This window comes from Trachurus japonicus, chromosome 6 (assembly GCF_045865225.1).
Source record: "Trachurus japonicus isolate A0001 chromosome 6, Traja_1.0".
NCBI lineage: Eukaryota > Metazoa > Chordata > Actinopteri > Carangiformes > Carangidae > Trachurus > Trachurus japonicus.
In genome coordinates, this window is record NC_140912.1 from 14,006,652 (window position 1) to 14,031,934 (window position 25,283).

Here is a 25,283-nt window from a genome sequence, read left to right on the forward strand (position 1 = left end):
TTCTTATTCTTAATACATGTGTTTATAGCAAACATTTTTTGTTAACTGGGCTTCAAGCTGGGTAAATAAGGGATGAAAAAGTTGCATTGTAGCACATGGATCTCTGAGAACATTATGTAAAAAGCAGAATTTTATTTTGTACCTAATCTGAGACAAATGCATCCTGAAAACATCTTGGACATTAACAGCAGGATAAATTCTGGTGCATGAGGTTAACAGGGGCATTAAGTGTGTCCTTGCTGCTAATCAATAGTATCAGCTGGTTTGTTTTCTGCCAGGACTTTGTAACCGATGACATGCTATCTTACAGCATTTTTGTTTTGGAATACCTAACCTTGAAACCTATTTGACTGTTCTAAAAATTCAAGTGCAAGTTTCTGGAGATATCATCAAACTAGTTTAGCTGTAAAACTTACACCATGAAATGCTATCGAATAATGACAAAACGTTCATATCACACAGCTTTGTATCTTGACTCTTTCCTCCCCACAATGGTGTCACTTGTCTCTGGCCTGAGGATAAACTGAAGAAGACATTGCTTGTGGTGGCTGGCCATGTTTCAGTTGGCAGAGGCCACAGAGCTACTCGGAGGAGGGTTTTGAGGTAAATTGCTAGTTTGCTGAAAGAAAGCCACCATCATCCCAAAAGACATACTAGCTGTTGATGTCACGTTTAGCAGAAAATTATACTCAAAAAATGGATCATGATCATTCAAACATATCAGCCCCTGAATACCATTTTAGAGCTGGCAGTGCAACATAAAATATGTGCAAATATGATGCAATTATTCCTTTTCTGTCTTTGAATGTGCATTTATATTGTAAATAATCACACTATTCAAAGCTAACAGTGCACTCTGCAAGCCATTAAAAAGAAGGTTTAATGAACAGGTTAGACAAGAACTGAACAACTGTAACAATTACTGCCAGTCATGTTTACACCACTATTCCTTCCATGACTAGAATGTAATTAAAAGCCTTTGAGCGTGTGTGAGGAAGATTTATTTTCTCTATGTGTAATTTCAGCAAGCAAAGCCAATAATTTGGCACTTGGAAGCACTGAGCAGTTGGTGCAGCGGCTCGCTGGCCAGAGGCCCCACAGTGTGCCTGCTCCAAGAAGGTGACACAGTGATATTCAAAGAACCAGGGATGATGAACTGCAACCCCCTATTTTGCAGACTTCATAAATGTCCTTCTGTGTTTTATTCATTTATTTATTTATCGTTCTCTCATTTGTGATTGGTCATTTGTGTATGGGGAAGTGCAGTGGCACAGTGGTTTCAGAGATTCACCTCATCAGGTTACCTCATGGTAAAACACAAATCCTGTCCAATGTCCTGTCCATAAAAGTTACATTGCTACTGTTCAATGTTTACTAGCTGATTTCCCACAAACCCACTTCCTTAGAAACCAAACCTATAGGTATTTTCAATTGGGTGCCACAAAAAATCAACCTGCATCTTGGTTTCTTGTTTTTCGGTGTGAGGATTTGCTGGTTTTCTCAGTTAAGTTTTCCTAGTTATACTTTATCAATTTCAATTGAATGGTGTGGACTGTTGAAGAGACTGGACATCTTGAAGACACCAGTTTATACTGAGGTAAATTAAACTAGATGAAAAAAAACGTCATATAGCCTATCATATTCTAATCAAACAATCGGCAGAATACTATATGAATTAATCAACAGTCGCAATAGTCGTTTTCTTTTGCTTTATTCAAATGGTACAAAACATGTCAGTGCACATCATGCAAATGCAGGCGAAGACAGCATGCTGCAGAATGATGCCACCCACCCACCCACTCACTCACCCCCACACACAAACACACGCTCACACGCTCACGCACAAAAAGAAATTCTATTTTATTGCAGGTTTTTCTTCCTGAACGTTTCTGCAATGCATAACCCCCGTGTGCAACCTGTGGTGAAACTTTCAAGCAAACTCGTATTGTTCGGTGCATTTGGGGACACGCCGTGCCCAATGAATGAGCGGCTACTCTGACGATGCTGCCGAGCGCTGCCGGTCGACACGCCCCCAGCAAGGATACAACCAGCAGGAACAGGCGCTCAGGAGACACACTCACTATGCTGGAGAGTGTTTGAAGCCGCGATGGGAGTTAACACATCCAAGTTTCTAGAGTTCCTGTTACCAGCGTCGTTGCACTAAACAAAGACTTTGGGTTTCTTGTTTTTTTTTTTTTCATCTCTCTCTCTCTCTCTCCATGTGAGGGAGCTTGTCTGCATTTTTTTCTCTGTCCGAGGCGTTTCTCTCACAGGATGTTGATGATATTGGAAAGCCGGGTAAGATCCTAAAGTCACTTCTCTCTGATGAGAATAACCTCCTCCTCCTCCTCCTCCACCACCTCCTCCTCCTCTTCTTCCTCACCACCACCACAACACAAAGGGAACCACGGAACTAGTACTTTTTTACCCCCCTCACGCCATCATTTTATTTCCTTTTTGTTTTTTGTTTTTGAATGTCATTAAGGAGCAGAGGGGGCTGTTTCAAAGACAAAATGGATCACTTTGCAGCAGAGTGCCTTGTTTCAATGTCCAGTCGTGCAATTGTTCACGCACCTAAAGGGAATAGGGAGATTAAACCAGAAATCCCGTCCTCCTCCAAGAACGGAGAGGAAATCAAAGAGCCTCTGGTGAAAGACAACTCCTCTCTTTTTGTGGTGGCGCGGATTCTGGCGGATTTTAACCAGCAGACTCCAAACAATGTTGCCGAGCAGGCAAAAATAATAAAGGATGAGAGCATGCCGAACCTCACAGATGATGGAAACTCTGCCACACCTACCACCATCTCCGATCCTTCGCTCAAACAAAGAGGCAAAAGATCGAGAGGTCGAACTGAGCAGGAATCACCTCAGAAAAAGCACAAATGCCACTATTCAGGTTGTGAAAAAGTTTATGGCAAATCATCCCACCTCAAAGCGCATCTAAGGACACATACAGGTCAGTTTCATTGGATGCAAATGTTTGTTGCTGTGATCATGACTTAATGTGGTTTCCCTTGCCTGTGTGAGACCGGATGGGATTATTAAAACTGAGAATACTGATTAAAAACAAAAGAAGTGTGTGGCTTCTTACATTCAAAGCGATATTACAGAGGACGGTGACTGTGTTTCATCGAGTCATATGTGTAAATATTCACCAATCCACCTTAAATGGAAGTAGCCGGCACAGACTGCGAAACCGAGGCGGATTTGGCTCATAATCTTAATAATTGCATTGTTCCGTTGAGTTGAGTGAACTTTGCAAATGTCCTTTTAATTTCAGAGGGGAGGGAGAGCGGTGGTGGGGGGGACTCGAAAATAGTGCCACTCCCACTCAAGTCTCTGAGCTTTGTCACGGCTTTCCTCTTGCAACCCCCCCTTCCCAAGCCCTCCACACCCCGCATTGGACAGTGTGTACAAACCGAAACTGCAGTGCAAATGCAGGAACCGCGAAACATCACATTTCCAGCTTGCTTTTTTTTTCTTCTTCTTGCGCACATTGATTCAAGTAAAGTTTGGTTGGTTTCATTGCAACATGAGGCGATAGATAACCCATCCACCCCCCTCCATCCCCTTCACGGCGTGTGATGTGCACACCTAACAGAACAAACCAAGTGTGCAATAGAGCCGGGGCATGCAAAAATAAATAAATAAAAAGTTTTCAACATCAATCCAGTAGACTTGAATGTACCGTCACACTGCAGAGAGAAAGGCTCTGAGGTGCGCTCCAGATGAGCTGTCTGTTAGGTTTGACCTTCCTGAAGGACCGTAGCTACCTCCATTATTTGCGCTTTGCATTCCGCAGGATAGGCTACAACAGAGAATGGGGAAAAAAGATGTAGATGGGACTCAAATTGGGGGGTTGATAAGAGCTGTGCAGTCGTCCGTCTGCCCAGAGCCCTTTGTTGTGATGTGCCACACCCCCACAAGACAGACTGCCAGCTGATCTGGCCAGCAACAGACTCAGCTAGCTGAGCCTCGACTGAGGAGCTCCTGCTCTGTATAGACTGCAGCTCACACTCCCTCTTCCCACCACCATCCACCATTCTTCACACACACACACACACACACACACACACACACACACACACACACACACACACACACACACACACACACACACACACACATACGCACACATCATGCCTGACAGACCAGAAACAAAACAGACCTTTCTGGATCACGTAAGAGAGACGCCATGTGCACTTGACACATATTTGAGCCCTACTGATTTTATCGACGTGTGTGAGTAAAATGCACAACTCTAAATATGTGGCACAGCACAATTCAGCCTGTAGTTGTCTCATATATGAAACAGCTGTGGCCCTATTTTACAGGGGTAAATTCTTGTCTCATAGCCTGCCCTGTAAAGCTTTTCTTTTATCCCTGCCTTACTGTTGGGATAGTCTGTTTTCTGGCTTTGTGACTGCCTGTATCCTCATATCACCTATGTCCTACACAAGCATTTCATATGGATGCCATATGTCATTGAAATAACAAAGCCTAACTTGAAAACAGAAAGTAAAACCTATAAGACTCTATTCGCCTGTTATATGGTGTTTTTTCTTGTGGTGGCCCAGCCTGGGTCTTGCATTCTGTACATTTGTCTGTTCATCTTGGTGCTGACAGCTGTGGCATGTAACCTACATTTAACAGAAAGAGGAAGCTAAGAGAACATTTAGACTTATGTATGTGCATAAAGCATGGGTCATGGTGCCGATAACTGCCTGTTTTTTTTGTTATATCACAGTCTATCAGCCGTGCCCTCGTCTCTTTGCTTATTAAGCCTCTCCTTTCCTTAGAGATACACTCCTGTGCCTGGCTTTGTGATTGGTTTGTGCCCTATAATTTCTCATAATAAGGACAGTCACAAAACGTGAGTCATCTCAGTTCAGCTGCTTCGTCTCAGCCAAACTTGCAGCAGGGCTCTCAGTGTGCCAGCCTCCAGCACACAGTGCACTTCCCTGCAGCCCCAACCATGTGTTTTCAGTGCAGTTTTATTGCTCCATATTAGCCCAGCCCTTGTCTCTTTGCCTATTAAGCGTTTCCTTTCGCCTGCCTTTTCTGTATGGATATGCTCCGGCGTCTGGCTTCACGATTGGTTTGTGTCCCATAAATTCTGATAATAATGACTCTCCCTGCTTATTTGATTGGATAGTCCCAGAATGTGGGTCATCTGAGTTCAGCCAGGCTGCTTGCAGTGCTTTCATAGAGCCAGACTCTGGCAGTGTGCTTCCCCTCAGCCCCTACTAGCAGAGCGAAGAGAGAATGGATGGGAGCCCGGTCAGTCCCAGCCAAACACCGCTATCTAATTGAGGGGGGAAACACTGTTATAGACACTAAACAAAGAGCTAGGGACAAGGCGTCCTCACTTGACTTCTACAGCACCCAAAGCCTCATGATCCCAGCTTTTGCAACCCTTGTGTGAGTGATTTGTCAGAGTGTAAGAGGAGCTGAAACCTGAGCTACGGTGTATTTCTTGTGCAATGTCTACAGTACATAAAAAAATGAGTCCCATTACAAGCACAAAGTGAACTTCACCCTGCAGTAATGATTACCTACCCTATAAAAGTAGTTACAGGGTCTTTTTCTTTTCTTTTTTTGCCTAGGTTTTTGCAATTTTTTTAATGAGATTTCTGATGCCACTCCAGTGATGGAGGTGAATAAAAGTTCATTTCCAGTGTTCAAAGCATTTAAAAATTCCATATTAAAAACTGAACAGCAATGCATTTTTCAGGGAACAATGTAGTCAGACTCATTTACAAACCTCACTGTGAGTGGTTTTCATGGTGGAAAAGCTGTCCACAGCAAGATCTGGGGATTATCCTAAGGAACTGGGAGATTTATCTCTTTAAAGGTATTAAAAAGTTCCCAGTTAAGAGTCTCTTCAGTGGTTTCATTTTAGGTTGCTTTTCTTCATCTCCTCCAGCACATTAGAGGGACACCGGGATGTGGCAGACATGGGAGAACATGCTGAATTTAAATCACTCATTATACTGCATTGAGTTTGATGGCGACAAATCCACAGCAGTTTAGGGGTCTAAGGTTACCAGACAGCATTTGTCTGATCTCCCGGTGTGGGAGGTGGGGCTTTACTCTGACACATACTTATCCTGCAGTATGGAAAATGCAGTCATATAATGCCGTTGTGCAGATAAACTAAGTTTTATGGTCAAATGGAACAAACAAAGACCATATTACCAACTGTGGGTCGTTCTCAGCACCAATTGATTTCCCTTCATTCATTCTTTCTTGACTCTCTCTGTTAAGAGTATAACGGACTCTTAACGATGAAGACCCACTTTCCCAAGAGGTGTCTTGAGGTCATCGAGTACACGGTGTTCTCTGTGAAGCCTCATTACTCTGCTTTGGTCATGTCATGCAGACTGCCATATCCAAAAGAGAGATGGCCCCTGACAAGCTCATTACAAGTCATGTCTTCTTCAGAAAGAACAGCCCAGGCCTTCTGTGTGCCCCAAACCCTACCCTACCCCCCCACAGCTGGGCCTCACAAAAGGCCATCTTGTCAGTGTTCAAGACCTATTCGAAAACTATTTGAATCACCAGGAGGAACAGGGTCAATATTTCTCAAAGACAAAGAGCTTAATGACATATTTTACAGTTGGTTTGACATTTTGTCTGGGTCTCTTTTGTGTTATGCTGGGGGTACCTCTAATACTGTGAGATGGCTGTAAAGCCCTTTACTGTCTGTCCTAAAAAAAAAAAATAAGTGGCACCACCTGGCAGCACAGTTCCACTGCCATGTAGATCCAGTTATTCATGCATGCTTTCTATTTTTGGTCAAATAACTGTGGTTAATGACACTTTTTTTGAACGTGAAATTATACCAAATTCCACATGGAAAAAAGACACAGGAGTCTCTGATTATATATACTGCATCTCTGCCAGTGGTTTTATATTTGGCTGCACTGCTACACAGAGTGCACAGTGTTCCTGTGTGGCTGGTGGCAGTGATGAGGTAGCAGGGTGGAGATGGGGTTTTCCTGCTCTTACTTCAGCCTGACCTTGGCACAGCAATATGCAAACACTCTACTGGGGCACAAGAGGTTAGTGTGTCTACATGCCACACGGCAGGATTTCCACCATCCCTCCCAGTTGAGCCATATTTCTGCTGACATTTAATAAAATAAAGCTGCCCTGCCAGGAGATGTTCAACAGTTTCCATTTATCTCCACTCTGGTGATCCTACAAGTTATACTGTATGTTTGTAGCCATGCTAGCGGTGTGGGCCTGTGCATCCACCTCATTGGTGGTCCAGACTGAACGACTGCAGGATGCACCGCCATGAGGTTTTTTTTTGTAAAGACAATCATGAAACTTTGAAATTGTCTATCATGTAACTTGTCCTCCAGTGCCACCATCAAATTTGCATTGTAGATTTAAGTGTAATGTCTTTTTTTTTATAAAACGAATGGCATTCTTCTGAACCTCAGCTGCTCATTGTGTTCAGTAATAATTAGCAGATGTTAGCATGGTAAAATGGTCAACGTGGTACATGCAGTATTATCTGCTTATCTTGAACATGCTACCATTGTCAGTTTAGCCTAAAGCACCACTGCGCCCCCAAGTAAAGCCTCGCAGAGCCTATAGCTCTTGTTCATGCTGTGAGATAAGACATTGTGAATGAAATCGGGCCAGACCATATGTAGCAGGACAGTATAGTATGTGCAGTGGAAACAAGGCATTAGTTAAACCTACTTGATCCTCGGGGTTGTAAATAAAACCAAAGTGGAGCCACCATCTTGCCTGTTCTAATCCTCTGGTGCAGTGTTTCATGAAAGACATCACAGAGATATGTTCTGGTGCCCTATGTAAAGCAGACTGTAGGATAGTTCCTGACTTAATATATTGGAATATAAACCTGATTTAACTGTGATTTAGTAGCTAGGCATGCATGGTGGACACTCATAATACTGAAAGGCCCCTGTTAGGCAGTTCCCGGGCTGCTTTCAATGGCCCACAGGGCTCATGTATTCTTCAGTTAGCTCTGGAGTACTACTATAAAAGCTACTCTGTCTATTCCTCTCACAAGCCCCTCCCACCCTTCTCCAGCCTGCATAGCAAAATAGGTGCTGAAGCGTGTTGTGTTGCGAGGCCAAGCTCCGGCCATGGCTTGTGGCGTGGTGTTGATTACTGGCGGCAGGAAGAGAGGAATACAGACCTGTGGAACATTTGTGCATTTTCTTTTTTGCTCCTACTGTTTAACAACCACCAACCGCATCTCAACATGCAAGGGAAGGTTCTGCAGCACAAAGACGTAGAATATACAGTGTGGCGGGGTGGGGGTGGGGTCAGATACTAGGATATTCACTGTCGATGCCCTCCATTGATGTAGGTCATTTATTCAGCTGCATCTGCAGCTAATCTGATTAACGTTTGAAGGGCTGTGACCTCTGCAGCAGAGAACACCCCTGTCAGCCCGGCACTCACAGGGTCCCATCTGAGAGTTAGAGACCGACTGTGATCGCTTGCACAGCTTGAATAAGAGTGGAATGGTTGAAAATCGTTGTGGAGCTAATGTCAGAGGGGAGTGTTTTGTCTCTAGCTGGGCTGTTTATGTTCCCTACAGTGTGTAAGGTGTGTCGCCTTTCTCTGTGTGATAAATCAGACTGTGGCAGACCACGACACACAGGGGTGTGGTCCTCTGCACAACATGAGAAGTGTTTTGTTCAGTCCTGGGGGGGAAGGTGGGCATAATCATTTTCCCTGAGAGACATGAAAATATTTCTCTTCCACTCACCGACAGAGTATCAGGTATAACACCGGGGCAGCTGGCAGTATCTGCAGCCTGTATCTCCTCTTATCACAGCACGGTGAGGCCTCTCAGGATCGAGCTATGGCGCTTTGTTTGACACTAGATACTAAGCATGTCCATCTCATGCAAGCTATGGTGTCAACCTCCATGAGTGGAGTGAGCTGACATTGTGCTGTGTGAGTGAGAGTCACGGATGATGGGGCATCCCTGCTTCCACCTGCTCTCACGGACTAACTGTAAACAGCCATTAATGGCTGCAGCTGTTTGCATTTCCTTAGTTAACCAGGGTTTAAAAGATAAGGAGACTGCCTGCAACACATCAAGGCTGCAGGTTGTTTTAACATGCACTCAAGGCTGAAAGAGAGTGCCCACTTTAACTAATTGAGGCAAATGTGATGATCTGGTCAATGCAGGCAAGCTATACTGGCCTTTCCCTTAAAGACTTGAGATGAAGTAATGTATGGCTAAGTGTGTGCAGGAATCAGACAGTCACACTCGACCCCCGCTGCATGTCTCCGGGTGAATGTCAATAGCCCTGTGCAGTGCAGACCAAGGGGAGTGAGTTACGGTTAGTACGCACAGCCTGTCTGATTGAAATGCATTACAGGAGTGCCTCTCCCGCTGGGAGCGAGGCTGCTGCTATTGTTCACAATCTGACAGCTATAGGCCCACAAGGGGAGCCCGACTATTCAACGTCAAGCAAGGTCCCTCACAATAAAGACAAAAGATGATAATAGATCAAATGCTCCTTGTTTTCGGAGGTTTCCCTTGACAAGTTTGAGCCGGTCCTCATCACGAGTACCTGACCCACCCGAGGGTCCTTTGTTGCTCCTACAGAGACGATGACTACTTGTTCACAGCGGATTCTGAATGGAGCTTTTGAGAAAACATGTTTTGACTGACTGATTTTCTCCGTAATTTGACTCCTCTCCCACTGAGTCGATTTTTCATAGACAAACAGCCACGTAAACAGGCACTCTGATCTCAGATGTGTTTCAAATCAAACAGCGTGTTGTTTTTTTTCCTTTTCTACAGACCACAGAACTTTGTGAGCCTTTGTTGTTATTTTTGCACATGCACAGTCTGCATATATATACTGCTGCATGAACAATGAAAAAGCTTAATGTATATTTATTGTTCTGCACACACATGCTTGTGTTTATATCATCTGGGTATGTAATGGTGCGTGTGGAGGGAGAGGCAAACCACAGTTAGTTAACCCTGTCTGCTCCAGTGGTTTGTGCTGATCAGGGACTCGGCAGTCATTTTAGCATTACTCAAAATCCCGCGAATGGATGTCTCCTGGCAGAGTAGCTGGCTCCTGGTTGGTTACAGGTCATAGTCTGTTGTAAACATGCAACCAAATTACAGGATTGTGCTGAGCCCTACCACTGGAGTTAGTGGTGTCCCTCTCATTTCATGTTGCCAAGCTGGCTGTGCCACTAAGCCAGCACTGAAGTGAGGTAGCTCCAACTCTAATGAGCTGTGATCTACACTCTGACTGCAGCCTTACTTTCCCTTTGTCTGGCTGTTTGCACATAGAAAGTCCACACAGGGGTTCATGTGCATCTTGTTGTTGATGTTGTTCTGAGCTTAGTAAGAGACGTTTCCTGTTCTGCTTCTCACTGCACAGGCAGGACTAAGTTAACTTCAAGGTGATCTCTTAAGTATTCATAGGAGCTCTGGGTTCTTTTTTTTTTTTTTTTTTGCCCTTCTAACCCTGCAGAGCTATTTACTCAAGCTCTCTTATGACAGGCCCACATAGAGTTTGTAGCTGTACACCGTGTGAGTTTGGCCCATGCCTGAGGACACACCAGGAATGTTATCTATCTGTGTTTGAAATGCTGGTTGCTGCTGTTGGAGCAGGTGACCGAGCCAAGTTCCTGCGCTGCTGCTGCTCACGTCAAAAAAGAGATTTGATCTCGGCTTCACAAAAAGCATCCCTTTACACCGGGAGAGACAGATTCCATTTCTTGCAACCATTTCTGCAGAAGCCAAGGAGCCAAGCTTCATAGACATGAATGAGAGGAATATGGAGAGCGAGGAGCAGAGATGAGCTGTTTATTTACTGACCCAGTGGCCTCAGAGAGAACAATTATATAACAAGAGTACCTGTGACATAATCGCATCGCCTTGGAGGGGGGACACTAGTGCTTAGCAGAGGTACAGTTTGCGTGCGTGATGTAACTCACTTTACGGGTAACTGGGTCACTGTGTTCATTAGGGAAAAGCTTCCCTCATTATACCCCCACTCCACCTCGCGTTCTGCAACTGACACATTCTGAGAAAGACAAACCACACCCTGGATGTGGCGCGTTGCCAGATATGGGAACCAGTCGGTGGGGCCGAGCGTCGGCCCTGCCGTGACAACACTGGGACTAGATGGGAAGTGCAGCAGGGTAAGGGGAGTAGCTTGCTGCATTCTTTTTTTTTCCTTTGGAGATGCTGAGTAATAGCTGCAGTCTATTGAAATATCTTGGAGAGCGACATCCTCCTACCACAACAGGGTAATAGCCCCTATCATTGTTTCCACTCAGGATCAAAGTCTTTGTTCCCTAAACCTCCCTATCTACGTGTTACGAAACAAAGTATTAATTGTGGCATTGGATGTTTTTTTGTCTTTAAGCAAGTGAAGCTTGTGAGGCTTACATTAAAGCAGCAGGAGTTTAATGCATATTATTATACTGGTGACCTAAATGCCAGAAGCAGTTTAGCACAAGGTGAAAATGGGCAGCGTATGAACCAATGCGGCATTTTCTAAGAAGTCACAGAGCCCTATATAATTTGATGCGTCTCGGTGAGTTAATGTTGGATACCTGATGCTTCCACTATGACCGCATCACTGTATAAGAGCTGTTAGACTGGATATCTCAGCCTAGCTCTCTGGTGTCTGGTTAAATATGTTGTTGGATCCGTTACACTGGTTATTTAGCCTTAAGCAGCCTGCAGATCTTAGCTCTTCTTTTTTAGCCAGTAACTCATTTTCTAGTACCAGGTGGCAACAGAGGCTGCAGCTCTTGCTAATAAGGGATGAAATTGGACTATCATGAGTCACTTCAAAGAGGTGATTGCCCTAAAAGTTACACAGCTCCCTTCTCTGCTGGAGCTTTGCTCCAGGGAGGGTGTTATCCAGGATATGTAAACAGGGTCAAACAAACATGAAGTGTAACTTCAACTCCAACGTCATGCAGGATTGATGATAAGTGTGTTTCCTTTTGTGTGATCCGTAGCAGGAAAGTTAAGTATAAAGATTTTTTTTGCCAAACCTAAAGATAAGGTTGTGCACTAAACATGCAAATATCTGTATGTCAGTTACAGAGTTTACATACACTGAGCTCTGAATGAACCCTGAGGAACTGTAGTGGGCAGGGCTGACTGAGTTTGTCTGGAGCTGAGGTGAGGCGTCAGGGGCAGGAACACAGACTGGGCTGTCTAGACTTGCTCTGTCTGTCTGCATGTTTTGTAACCATGCAGTACGGGGGGGTGGGTCGGAGGTGGGGGGTGGGTGTGGGGGGGTGTTGCCGGGACTAGTTGTGCACTGAGTTCTTGTTTTTTGAGACTCCCTGGCATCAGGTAGCATATGACTGTTTGATGCTGAGCAGCACTGTTTCCATTGTGGCCCTGAGGGAAACCACAGAACAAAGAAAGTATTTGGCAGAGCCTGTTCTTATGTGCTCATTCGTCATGCCACCAATAAACATTAACGCATCCCAACATCTATTCCTTTTCATACCTAGAATCCTTGACACATAGGCTTACAAGAAGATGGATTGTTCCTACTGTCAGGGAATATGCATAACATTAAAAGAATACATCCCGCCCTTCGCTACAGTGCTGCAAGGTCATGCTGGTAAAATTAGAATTCTGGATGTAGCTATTGTCAGGCAGAAACTCAGTGAAATGGAACTAAATGAATACAGTATTAGACACATTGGCCAGTGGATGCAGAACGCTACATTTAGGCTCCATGCACACAGTTTCCACATCAGAATGAAAGGAAACCACAAGATATATAGTACCATCTGGCTTTGGGTATATTTGTGTCAAAGCCCACTTTTATTGCCTGATGGAAGGGGGGGAGGGTGTAATTTCCCATGTGCCGAGTCACAGATAGTTGCATGTTGGAAAATGGGCTGGGCAACCATTGTGAGTGTGATTAGCATCTGGAGCTCAGATAATTAAACTGTGTCTGCTCCTTGAGCACAGCGCCAATTTTTAGGTGATTTACCCAGAGTCCCATGGCTCCTGACAGCCCTCACGTCTCACATTTTTAATATTTTTGAAGATGAGTGGGTTTTGATATCCTTCTCCTCACTGACCTGTCAGGCTGAGCAGTAACCTTGTCAATGTTGTTACTGGATGACTCACAGTTCCTGTGTACAGAAAACAGCACAGTCTTGTTCAGCAGGACCTGTCCTCTTTGGAAAAAATGTCTGCTTGCTGTTGTGTGCGGCAGTGCTCATGACTCGTTAACCTGTAAACATCTCATAATGAATCACTACTCTAACTATGGTAGCACTTTTGTGATCAGAGTGTGAAACAAAGAACGCATCAATGAGTTTCGTTCCTTTCATGTTATGTTCAGCGACACAATCAAAACATCTGAAAAGCCTATGTGATTCCCATTGTACACAGTACAGAAAAGCATTTAAGGTGGATTGAGCATGTGCTGGCCCATTTAATACAAATCACATGTACCGTACTCTACATTCCTGTCCACCATTCTCTCAAGAATAGTTGAGTTGAATTGCAGTCAGTTTGCCTCGTTTAAACCTTCCAGACAGCCATTGACTCCCATTTATTCCAGCACAGTGTTAAAATTAGCATGAAATCCTTTCACAATATTTGCAAATGTATTTTTATATCAGACTATAATGAGTGGAAAACGATGGCTGCTTGGAAAGTACAGTCAGGGATTAAAAAAAGTGCCCAGCCCAAATGTAAAATACACATGATCTGATGCTAAATGGGCTGTAACATGAAAATGGGCGGTACAGCCATGCAGCTATCGTCTTGTGATTCTTGTGTGATTAAACACCGACATCTCTCCTTCCTTCTGTGTGTTGCAGGAGAACGGCCTTTCCCATGTACCTGGCCAGACTGCAGTAAGAAGTTCGCTCGCTCCGATGAGCTGGCCCGCCATTACCGCACCCACACGGGCGAGAAAAAGTTTGGGTGCCCGCTTTGTGACAAGCGCTTCATGCGCAGCGACCACCTGATGAAGCACGCCCGGCGCCACTCAGATTTCCAGCCCGGCATGCTGAAGAGGCCTCACGGCAGCAGCGGCGGCGGCAGCAACACAACACGTCCCAGCTCCCTCAGCGACTACAGCCGCTCAGATGCCTCCAGCCCCACCCTCAGCCCCACCCTCAGCCCAGCCAACTCGCCTTAAACTGAAACCCAGTCGCACTTTCCGCCTCTGACCTGAGAGGCCTGTGTTTTTGTCATAACACTTGTGTTGCACAGTTGTCAGCAACCCCCCTTTGCTATTCCCGCGCTTGCTGTGGTGTACCATACTGTACATAACTGCTTATTGTAGTGCAATTACTTGTGTGATCCTAAAAGAAGGTAATGCCTTTCCCAGATGGCAATATTTACATTCTGTACCATATGTCTGTATTTTTTTAGCTTCTGATGATGGCTAGTTGTCCAATATACGTTCATACACAGTCAGCGAAACAAGGTTTGGAAGAAAAAGAAAAGACACCCTGACAAGTCTTATCAAAATCTATTTTGTTTGTTTGTTTTGATTTTTTGATTTTTTTGAACAGAGGAGAAGGGGTACACACACACCTCAGGATTGAAAACAGTTGCTATTTCTGTAATACCACAGTACTTAACAGTACTCACATTGACTGCACAATATACTCATCACTTTACTCTGAAATTCAACAGGGGTTGAATTTTACGCCCTGCTCAGGGATGGCCTTGTTAGCTTGAAAGAATGAACATGGTGAAGAGAAACATACAGTACATATATAGCAGCCTTACACTCAACACAATTTGCACTCTTCGTTTTTTTTGTTAGTTTTCACACTCGAGGAAACTAGCCCTACGGTCATACGTTCAAAACTCATGTTCTGTTCTCCTTCATGTTCTGGGGATTCATATGTGATGTAAATGCTGTGTGTTATGAAATCAATCCCCAAACCCTCGCCTCAGTAAACAAAATACATCTGTTCCTCCACTGCGATGTTAATATTTAGTTGCCATTACACTGGGTTAAATATGTACTTCATTAAACAGCAGTGTGCAGTATACTGTGTAAATCTGCACTGTGGGAGGATCAGGATTATATTGGGTGAACAGTTTTTATAAATATACTCAGTTGAAGAAACTTTAGAACCTTTAAATAGAGACAGTTAAGTTTCAAAGCAGCTGTTCATGCTTTTTTTTTTAAAAAACAAAAAGTGCTGTATCATCAGCCGGTATTTCACACAAAATGGACACAAAGGGACTTTAGTTGAAACAATGTTTATCCATCTCGCAAGCACATAGGAAAAAGAACCAAAGACAAGAGTGAAAGAAAGCTTTCTACTCAGTCTTGTAAGCCGCCCTTCATTGAGGCCTGGGGCTGGTGGTTGGCAGTATCACAGGTAGAGCCAGACAGCCCCGCTCACTTCCCTCCTCCTGCCTCTGCCTTTTGTGGCCTCCCTGGAGGAAACAGCTGCATCCCACAAGAAGCTATTCACAGCCCGCAGGAGGAGGAGGAGTGTGAACATGCCATTCCCGGGGAGTCCTCCCTCGCTCACTCTTCTGGCTCTACCTGTGCTGCCACGGAGCAGTGATGCTCCGACCCTGCCAAAATTGAGTAAGGCCGCCCAACTTTTGGGAGTCAAATGTAGGCCAGAGTGTGAGGCAGAGTGTTGGGCTGGGCTGCAACATGGTGGAGCACAGAGAGAACAAAGCAGCTATCTGCAAAAGACAGGCGAGAGGGGGCAGGTCCTGATAAAAGAGGAGAGGTTTATCATGAGCTGAGCAGCACAGAGGAGGAGACACACAGTCGCAGACACCCCCTCGTCTCCTCCTCCTCCTCCTCCTTCCCCCCCAACTCCCTTCCTCCTTCCAACTGTAGGAACTGTGAGAGGGAAAATGGCTGTAATTAGTGGTTTGATCCAACCTGTAGGATAAGAGTAGAAAGAGAGGAGTATGAACAACAGTACTACCTAGACAATGTTGGCAGTGTGGGTGGGATGTACCCAACTCCATCCTAAGCACAGGGAGAAATCCACTACTCCGTTACTGGAGAGTCAGATTTCACAATGCCAAGGAAAACGTTGCTCCAAATTCACACCAAATGAACCCAAGCGCTCGAAACAGCTGCTTTCAAACTTCTCTCTCGCAACAAGGGGGCTTTTAAACTGTTGTAAAAACATCTGAACCAAAATGAACATATCAGCAAAGTGCAGTGCTCACCAGCCTCACGTTGTCCTGCCTGTGAAGCTCATATGTCCCGTGAGAAAGCTGACTTGTGTTTTCTAGACAGACATGCCTCAATAAGTCAGGCAAAAGGCACAGTAAACCTTCCATGGAAACAGGCACCACTATCAAAACTGCTGCAGCCCCACCAGTCTGTGTTATGCCTACATTTTCTTTTAATGCTTACAGGCACTGCGGTTGGAAATAGTTTCATCTATGTGGTGTGGTCCTGTCAGTCCCCTTCAGACTATTGTCATCATGAAATTGCATGTGCTAGGTTCATTTTACCAACAAGTTGTCTGACTCTCACCCTGCAGCCCCTGCACTTCACGCTATATGCATGTTAACAACTTTGGCCCCGAGAGGCGTAGAAGGGTTTTTGAGGCGGTCTGGCAGGTGTAAGTTCATGAATGGCAGGCCTTGTCCCCCCCCAGCACACCCCACCCCACCGTGGTCTCTGCAGCAACCATCTCGCTTTAAAGTTGTGAAGAATCAGCTCTGTCACATCCTCAAGAAAGAAAACATCCCTTATTTAGATCGAATGCTGTAGTTTCCTCAAAAAAACCCCCACATCCAAACAACCCTTTGCGAGATGTAAAGTAAATTTCCAGGCTGCAAGACGACACTTTGAATGCCACTGATCAGCAGCTCTCAGTGGAAGAAGCACTGAGAGGGTTTCACTTCAACCAATTCTGAGAAAAAAAACATTGATTTTCACAAACAAGTTCTTCAAATTGCTGTTGAGCAGCTTTTTGTGGTATCTATTCTATTCATGGCTTTTTATTATCATAATTTAAAAAAATTGACATGGTTTGTAGTGTAACTTGCATTTGCAAAAAAAAAAAGAAAAAAAAATCTGAGTGGCTCACCCTCATGCAGGTTTCATGAATCACAATCCATAATCTGCACATTTACCTCAGGGTCAACATCCGCAAAGCAGATACGGGACAGTTTGTGGATTTTGTTTTAACATCAGTTTGCTGCACTTATATGTCTGCCAGCCTCTCGTGGTGTTCCTGGGTGCTTAGTGCTCACTGCTGGTCAGTGTCTGACCACACTGGAGACACAGGAATACCTCTGTACGGGCCCAGCTCCTGCCTAGTATTTCCTCATAACAGTCAACAGTCCTGCTATTCGCCTTAGTAAGCACTGGGCGATCTGGGCGCTGTTTTTTCGGTGAACTGAAAACCCCCTTTAAAGACCCTTGACCATTAGTGTTGGAGGACTTACTGTACAGTAGGCGACAGGAAGCTCCAACCATCTGAAAACAAACCGACTGCGACAGTGTAAACATCCCAGTCGATCCATCCATCCAGACTGCTCCAGTGACATAGGCCTCCACAGGCAGAGAGTCTCATAACTTTTATTCTCACTGTACCAAATCTACTTGAATAATTCAACACAAAAGGCCATTGAACACAGTTTTGTACATGTCCATTTTTACTGTACTTGCTTTTGATGTCAAATAATTATTAACCTCTCTGGAGAAAGGTGTAATCTGTTCTTTTGTTTTGTGTTTTTTTTTCTTCTTCTTTTTCTAGATTTTCCATTGTCTTTCAGGTCATTTCAGCAGTTTTTTTTTTTTTTTCAAATTGATCACAGCATTAAGGTTGACTGTTTTTGCCAGGCTATATAAAGGCACCATTATTGCTTAAATTAACATAATTTTGACCCCATTTATTGGGGTTTACCCCTTTAATCAGAAACACTTAATACTCTGTTGATGTCAGGATGCAGGTTACTCCAGTCAGCCTGTTATCCAAAAATGAAAGGATTGTTTGGGGTCACGATGAGAAAGAGGGACCTTCCTCTATGTACGTCGATTTCTGATGGAGTGACTTCTTTTCTTTGTCATTTAGTTTCTTTTGAAAGTTTTCCATAAGAATAGAGACCACAGCATTGTGAGTTAGCAATGTAGTCACGATTTTTATTGTTGTTGTTTTTTTTGTCACATATATAATGTTTAAGCTTGTATATTTTTCAGAAATCATACCTCTTGAAATATTGACTTTTGTTGTACCTTCATATCTTTTCGAAGCATCCATCATGTAGCTTATGTTTGCTTGATGAGTAGCACAAATAACTGGTGGTTTTGTTTGTCCCTACTTGAATGACGAAGGAAAGAAAGAGAGACTTTTTCGTAAAAAACAAAACAAAAACAAAAAGACAAAAACACTGGGCTACATTTTATATAACCATCCCATGATGTCAGGGTCCTGCACATCCTTGTGGATTGAAAACGTAATCTTTCCAGGGGGGGAAAAACATAAGAGCATATTTTTTATTATTTTATGTTACAAAAATATTTAGACCATCTCTTTCCAGTTGAGCTCCACATATATGTCTTGTCATGTTAAGAGATGTTGTCAACTGTAAACTGGTGTGAAACTCTTTTGGCATTTCAGCATTTTTTAAAAATCCAACTCCACGAGTGTAATCCCAGTCAGATTACAGATTTCAACAAGGACTTCATACAATGACAAAATGGAATGACAAGGTTTTCTACAAGCATTCAGTCAATATTTTCTTCTTCTAATTGTACAATACATGAAAGAGAATTGATTGTTGCCTAGTGTGTAAAGAACTAACATTAACCTTATTTAAAAATTCATATAAATGACATAAATATATCACAGATAAAACCATCTCAGATGAAATCTTTGTGACTGATCTCAATGTAAAAGCATGATTGATGCAATTGTGTGCCAAAACCATAATGGTAACTTCATAAAGATGACACAGATGTTGAGGATAAAAAGATGTACAAAACAAAACAAAACAAAACAAACAAAAAGCAGACATTTAACAAACTTGTACAGTTTTATAAAGTGTGACATGTTTTTGTTATGTACAGGATTTAATGAAGCAACTCTGCATATTTGATATGCAAGTGTTCTAAGTTAAATATTTCTTTTCTGCTTATTGTAAACATTTTAATTGTGTAGCTTCGTTTTCATTTGGTTCCTGTTATTTAATTTTTGTCTTCTTTTGTTTGCTGTACAATACTCAAGCAATGTATAATGGCTTATTACAGGTATTTTTGACATAAACAATCTTGATAATGAACGCCCAACCATTCCAAAGGATTGAGAATTGCATTTGCTATAAATGTGCTGCTTACATCGACCCGATGCATTTAAGTAGGTTATGAATAGAAGTCTGTCTTGACTGTGAGGTTTTACACGTTGTGAGTTGTGCACAAGGTACGTTTCTCATTGTCAACATTTCCCAGGTTTAATCTCTCCTTTCTTCTCTGTGTCGACTAAGCCAATTCCAATGAACACCATACATGCAATATTTAAAAGTTAAGGACACACTGAGCATGTCTTCCCTCATGACAAAGGCCTGGGGCTTTTTGTAAGGTGGGGATAATGTTTAAGAGACAGCAATGGAAAGGATTGAGTGGTTCTTGAGCAGTGAGATGGGGCTTTTGAGTTGAGTAGCAGCTCATGAGAGGCTCCACAGTTACAAGTTGTTACCAAAGGCTTTGAAGGGAAAGATGAATGTTGCAGTAATTTTGAACCCAAACCCAATTTGGACCCAGGTTCAACATTATGTGCTGTAAGGGTTGATCAATGGATGCTGTGCTTGATCATGGACCTTTTTCTACATCTCAAATAAGAAAACTTATTTTTTTTCCTTTTTCTAAAATAACTTGAATGAACAAAACCCATGAAATCATACGAGCAAACAAATTCTGAATGAGTGAAAGAGCAGCAGGGATGTGCAGCATGGCGGATTCGCAGGACATATCTGTCAGTACCCTTCACTGACCATGTGGTCTTGCTTAACTGCCAGAACTGACAGTGCAGTGTGCTCTTTACTGAATAAAAGCATGCTGAAAAAGCAAGTCTTTTACTCAAGCATTGGATATTTTCTTTTCTTTTTTGCCCTTAAAGGATTTGTCTGCTCAAAGTTATGCTGCACAAAGTGCTGTCAGTGACCTCCCTTTGATTACAAAGGGCCTTTTGATTTTGTTTCCTGTACCTGTTTGTCCTCAATGTACCTCCTCAGTGTAATGTTGCTCTCTGGATACCTCTGTGTGTTTCTCCTCTGCCCATCACCATCAGTTGCCTGTTGTAGTGACTCCATGGTGCTGCTCTCCCTCATAGCACCAATAAAATCTAATCTGTAAATAACTCTCGACTCAGCTATGGCCAGTACATTCTACAATGACCTCACTCTAACCTTCAGGTGTCATTTTGTTTTTTTCTCTCAGCAAACCAAAATCACTACATTCAAGTATTACAGTTGTACAGTTCCTTGGATTCTACACACTTTTAATGTGCTGGTCTTAGCTGCTCTGCTGTACCTTTTTATGGCATTATTTTTTACATGTTAGACAATATATTGTGACCATGTCCTATGCAAATATGAAAAATAACAGATTGTTGAATAATGTATGTTGTCATAACTTGTATGCATGAAATAGTGAAGTTTACATTTGGAAATAAATTCATAAAATAAGCAGCTAAAATTTGTTTCATGTTTTTTTTTTTTCCTGTTGAGGTGACACTAGTATGCTTTTTGTTGAACACTGTGGCTACAATGAACAGGAACTAGCACGTGACTACAGATGATTGCAGGAACATTAGTAAATAAATAGCTAGAAGAATGCTTATTCACCTTCCTGTTCCAAGTAAATTGAAAAGATTGATTCCACTCTCTACTAAAGAAAAAGCCACTAAAGGTTAAATTACCTTAGCTTCCCATAAAGTGTAAAAACAACAATCTGGTCTGGCACAATGTGTAGTTTACACATTTCTATTGTCACATGGGTTGGACAAATCATACAACAGTTAACCATATGAGTAAAGTAACAGATTTTTGTTTGTTTTTGGGAAAGAGCCAGGCCACTTCCCCTCTAACTCCATTCTTGCTACGCTAAGCTGAACAAGGGCTGTAGTCGTGGGCTACTCGACAGAAATGTGTGCTATCTATATTTTAATCTAAGTTACAGTTAAAAAGTGAATCCTGAAATGTCAAACTAGTCCTTTAATTTAAGGAACTGATTCCGTAATGTCAATACATTAGCAGGCCAAAGTCTCAACTGTACTGAATTGAGCATGGGTGTTTTTTTCGTGTGTTTTTTTTTTACTGCTTGTGAATTCAGTTTTACATTTGGAAGGATGTGTGTGCATGTTCTTTTTTTTTTTTTTTTTTTTTTTTTACATAATCTTGCTTTAATATCAGAATTGGGCCAGTTCCCTTTGAAGTTCCTCATTTACATTTATAAAACATTTCAAAGTTTAAAGCAGGCTCTTACAGTCACATCAGAGAAATACAGAAAGGGGCCATGTTCCTCAGTCAGACAGCCTTTTCTCACATGCCTGCCATACACTTCAGTATTATTTTTGCAACAGGAAGTACACCTTGTTCCCCCATGCAAATGTTTACAGTAACTGCTGGGGTATCAACAATAGGTGGGGCACTGAATGCTGGGTTGTCCTTCCGTCCATGTTGCAGAGAATTTCAAGCCAAATAGATCTACCGTATAAACTGTGTGAAGTTTCGTGCACATGCCCGGGTCCAGAAGAATGGATGATTCACTACAAGCTAGACCTCCCATTGTGAAAAGTGCTCTTTTAATCCAGAGCAAAGTTTCGCACTCCATCTGCATTTGCTGCTGTGAAAGATCACGCGGGCGTGGCCTTTCCTGCTCATAATGAATCATGCGATGTGGAGTGAGTGAGACAGGAAGAAGGAAGAGAAAGAACCAAGGCATTAAAATTCTTGATGAGGAGCCTGGTGTTCTCCCTGCTCAATCTGTACACCTCCTGTCTCCAGGCAGGTTGGAGCGAGCAGCACACCACGCTACACGAACAGACAAGCTGCCACCCCTGGCACCACCACACAACTTGATGTGCCATCACAGCCGGCATGTTCCCAGAGCTTGTTTTCATATTTGCGCTGCAACATGGGGGACTTCTGCATAGTTAGTTTCAATGTGAACCCAATTTTGTCATTGTCTTAAAGAGAATTGAGCTTCTAAGTATAAAAACCCTGTGCTTCTGGTCATGCAACAGCAGAGTCTCACTCTCTCTCTGTGCAGACCTCTAACTGAGCTAATTCACACATATCTCGCCGTATTACAAGAAAGATCTCGGCTTTACTGGTTGTGTGGGTGAGGCACATATTCTGTCTGGGTTGCATGTCTTTCAATCACGTGTTTTGTTTTTTTTTCAAAGATGACACATTTTCTCCTACGTAGTGAGTTATATTGCTGCAGATGCAAAGCAAAGTACAGACAATTATATGAGCAGCGAGCGCACATCTCTGTTAGTATCACCTTGCAGACAGGATGTGGGGACAGAGGAGCTGGTTTCAGTTTGACTGATTTATCTCAGTCACACCTTTTCTTTGGATTATCAGCTCCTGAACACCCGACTCCAGGTGAAATTCTCTGGTGTTATTTACAGAGTGGCAAGAACCACAACCATGAGGTATTTTGAATGCATTGTCTCAGAGAAAGTACAGTACAGTGTGTGAGAGATGGAAGATGAGGATGAGGGGGTGGGTGGGTGGTGTTACCAGGCGCTGATTGGTGCACCCAAGCTAGACACACTCAAAGTCTAGAGCGTGGGAGGCTCTGCGGGCTGGAAAAGGGTCTATGCTCCACTGAGGTGTGTGGGCACAGCTGACTTTGAGATTCAGTAGAATTAATCCACAGAAAAAGGAGAGACGTGGTCAGCAGCAGTAGTGGTCTTAATCGCACAGAGGCTCGTGTGTGTGTGTGTGTGTGTGTGCGCCCCTCTTCCACCATGCCAAGCCCCAGAAGGCAGAGCTGAAGGGCCATGTGATGCCACCCACTCTCGAGTGCAGTGCATGGCAGGGCTGGCGCTAGATCCTGCGGAGCGGGTGGGATGAGCTCAGATATTGGAGGCTGGCACTGGCTGAGAACAAGGCTTAGCTATGGGAGGTGGGGAGGGGGTTGGCATTACCACTCACTGCAGCAGAGACATCAAAGGCAGCAATCCTGCTTAAAACACAACAGCACTGTAAATACTCTCAGGTAGAGTTGCTTATAGTCTGCTGATGAGAATAGTGCAAAGAGGATCTAAATACTGACCTTATACATCCATGGATATTCATAATTGTCCCACATTTTAATTCCACCTTCGCAATGAGGCAGCTGCTTACCATAAAAAAAAATCAATATTTATGAACTATTGTGTTATGTTAAAGCCTGTAATAGATTCTAATTATGAGAAGAAGGGGACACATGCATCTGAAAGGGAAATAAAAGGCAGTTTATAATCACTGTATCCTAGTGATTTCAGTGTGTGTGTCTGTGTGTAAGTGTGACTTAGAAATGAGTTGAGTGAATTTGACAACATGGAGGCTCTGCTCTACTGTTGGAGAGGATGAGAGGCCTGCCAAACGACTGCTGCATGCCTGATAGAGCTCTTTGTTGCCTAGAAAAGCAAAGGGAGGTCCCTCATGCAAATTCAAAGGAAATTCTGAGAAAAGAGGATCTGAGAAAGTAGACAATGCACTCTGTCTCATTCAGTACTTGTTGTTGAAGGAAACAAGAGCTTGGGATGTATCACTGTGAAGAAAGGGGCCCTCAGTGACTAACTTTAGACATCACGTGAGGATGTAATTCATCCTCAAAACTTAACAAGTCACTCAATATTATTAGCAGCAGCAGTTCACAACCGTGACCTGAGGCAGGGTGCAACAGTTGGAGAGGTGAGCCTTACCCACATTGTCATCTTTAGTCACGAGACTATCCTACACTCAGTCAGGAGTATGCAATCCATCCCACACACAACAGGCTTCAGCCCACACAGCAAACGCCCCCCATCTCACTCTCACTCCACCAACTCAGCCTGCTGCTACTGGAAAGACTAATTTTACTTCAGCTCGTACTCGTAGGTTGGTTATTGAAAAAGGCACAGAAACCTGAAAGATCTTCTGATGTGAGTGTATCCGAAATTTCTCACAAACAGATTGATCAGTATGTTTTCACACCTGCTACAGATCACTGTATCTCTCCATGGTCTAATAAGTCTACAGTCAGGGTAGCAGCTGTGAGGCTGGACTTTGGCACCGTGTTCCTTTGAGCTCAGTGATAACGCCAGCACGCTAGCGTGCTCATGTGTGGCAGCTAAAATGTTTACCCATGTTAGCCATCTTAGTTTAGTATGTAAGCATGCTAACACTTGGTGCTAAACACCTAGCACAGGTGCAGTTGATGGGGATGTACATAATTGTTTTGCTTGCAGGTATTTGTCCATAAAGCAGTATATAATTTTGACCTGATGAAAAGTTAAGGAATTACTGAGTCCTTTGGATCCTGTGCAGACCATTAATAGCTGTAAAAAATATCATGTTAGTCCATATTTCAGATGTTTTCAAAGATGGGCGGAAATATTCAATAGCATGATGCCATGGATACCTATAACAGAAAATACAAATCTAAGAAAAGAAAGAAAGAAAACTAAAAAACTACATTTCCTTTTTTTTTTGTGCAAAATCAGTGATGATAATCTGACCGGAAGCCTTTGGAAACAGCTTTTAATGCAGTCGGATGAAAGCCATCTTACTGAGCTATTCTCCTCTCTCTGCATTTAGAAGATTAAATAAAGCTTTAAGTAAAGTAATCCACTGTATGGTGACCAATACATGACTTAACCTCTTCTTGAATATGCTCTTAAAGGGATATTTCAACATTTTGGCAAATTTGCCTATTGCCATAATCCCTATAATTTTAGGAGCAGGTTCATTACCTTTGATTGTCGGTGCAAGCTGTTTTTAGATCGGCGGGGCATGGTATTTCCACGTTTCCTTCATCAAACTAAATACACAATCCAACAACTCCAAAACACTCTCGTGGACAAGTTGTCACCTGCACATTCACCACGCTATGCAATAATAAAGGAGTTGTTTTTGAGGCAAATGCGTAACCGAAACTACATTTCAGACACGGCTGCTGGGCGGAGTGATTTCAAAAGCGCAAGTAGTTCTGAGTATTTGCTTCATGTGTCGTAATGTTACATAATTATACTGTACGTTATTATTTCATAGCGTGGCGAATGTGCAGGTCACCACTTGTCCACGAGAATGTTGAGTGGAGTTGTTGGATTGTG

General features: G+C 43.2%; 1 protein-coding gene and 1 long non-coding RNA gene across 2 annotated transcripts in view; both read left to right on the forward strand.

Moving 5' to 3' along the window:
• The window catches only part of LOC146985823 (uncharacterized), a 179,682-nt gene that overhangs the window by 16,108 nt on the left and 138,291 nt on the right, over positions 1 to 25,283 (forward strand). The window lies entirely within an intron of this gene.
• klf13 (Kruppel like factor 13) lies at positions 1,868 to 20,655 on the forward strand. The gene is made up of 2 exons (XM_085779092.1): positions 1,868 to 2,955; positions 13,842 to 20,655. Exons 1-2 carry the CDS (start codon positions 2,475 to 2,477, stop codon positions 14,162 to 14,164), a joined length of 804 nt encoding a protein of 267 aa, XP_085635218.1. The 5' UTR covers positions 1,868 to 2,474; the 3' UTR covers positions 14,165 to 20,655.

Coding starts and splice junctions, on each gene's coding strand:
- klf13 (XM_085779092.1), top strand. CDS start 2,475: ATGTCATTAAGGAGCAGAGGGGGCTGTTTCAAAGACAAAATGGATCAC. Junction 2,956..13,841: donor GCATCTAAGGACACATACAG/GTCAGTTTCATT, acceptor TGTGTGTTGCAG/GAGAACGGCCTTTCCCATGT.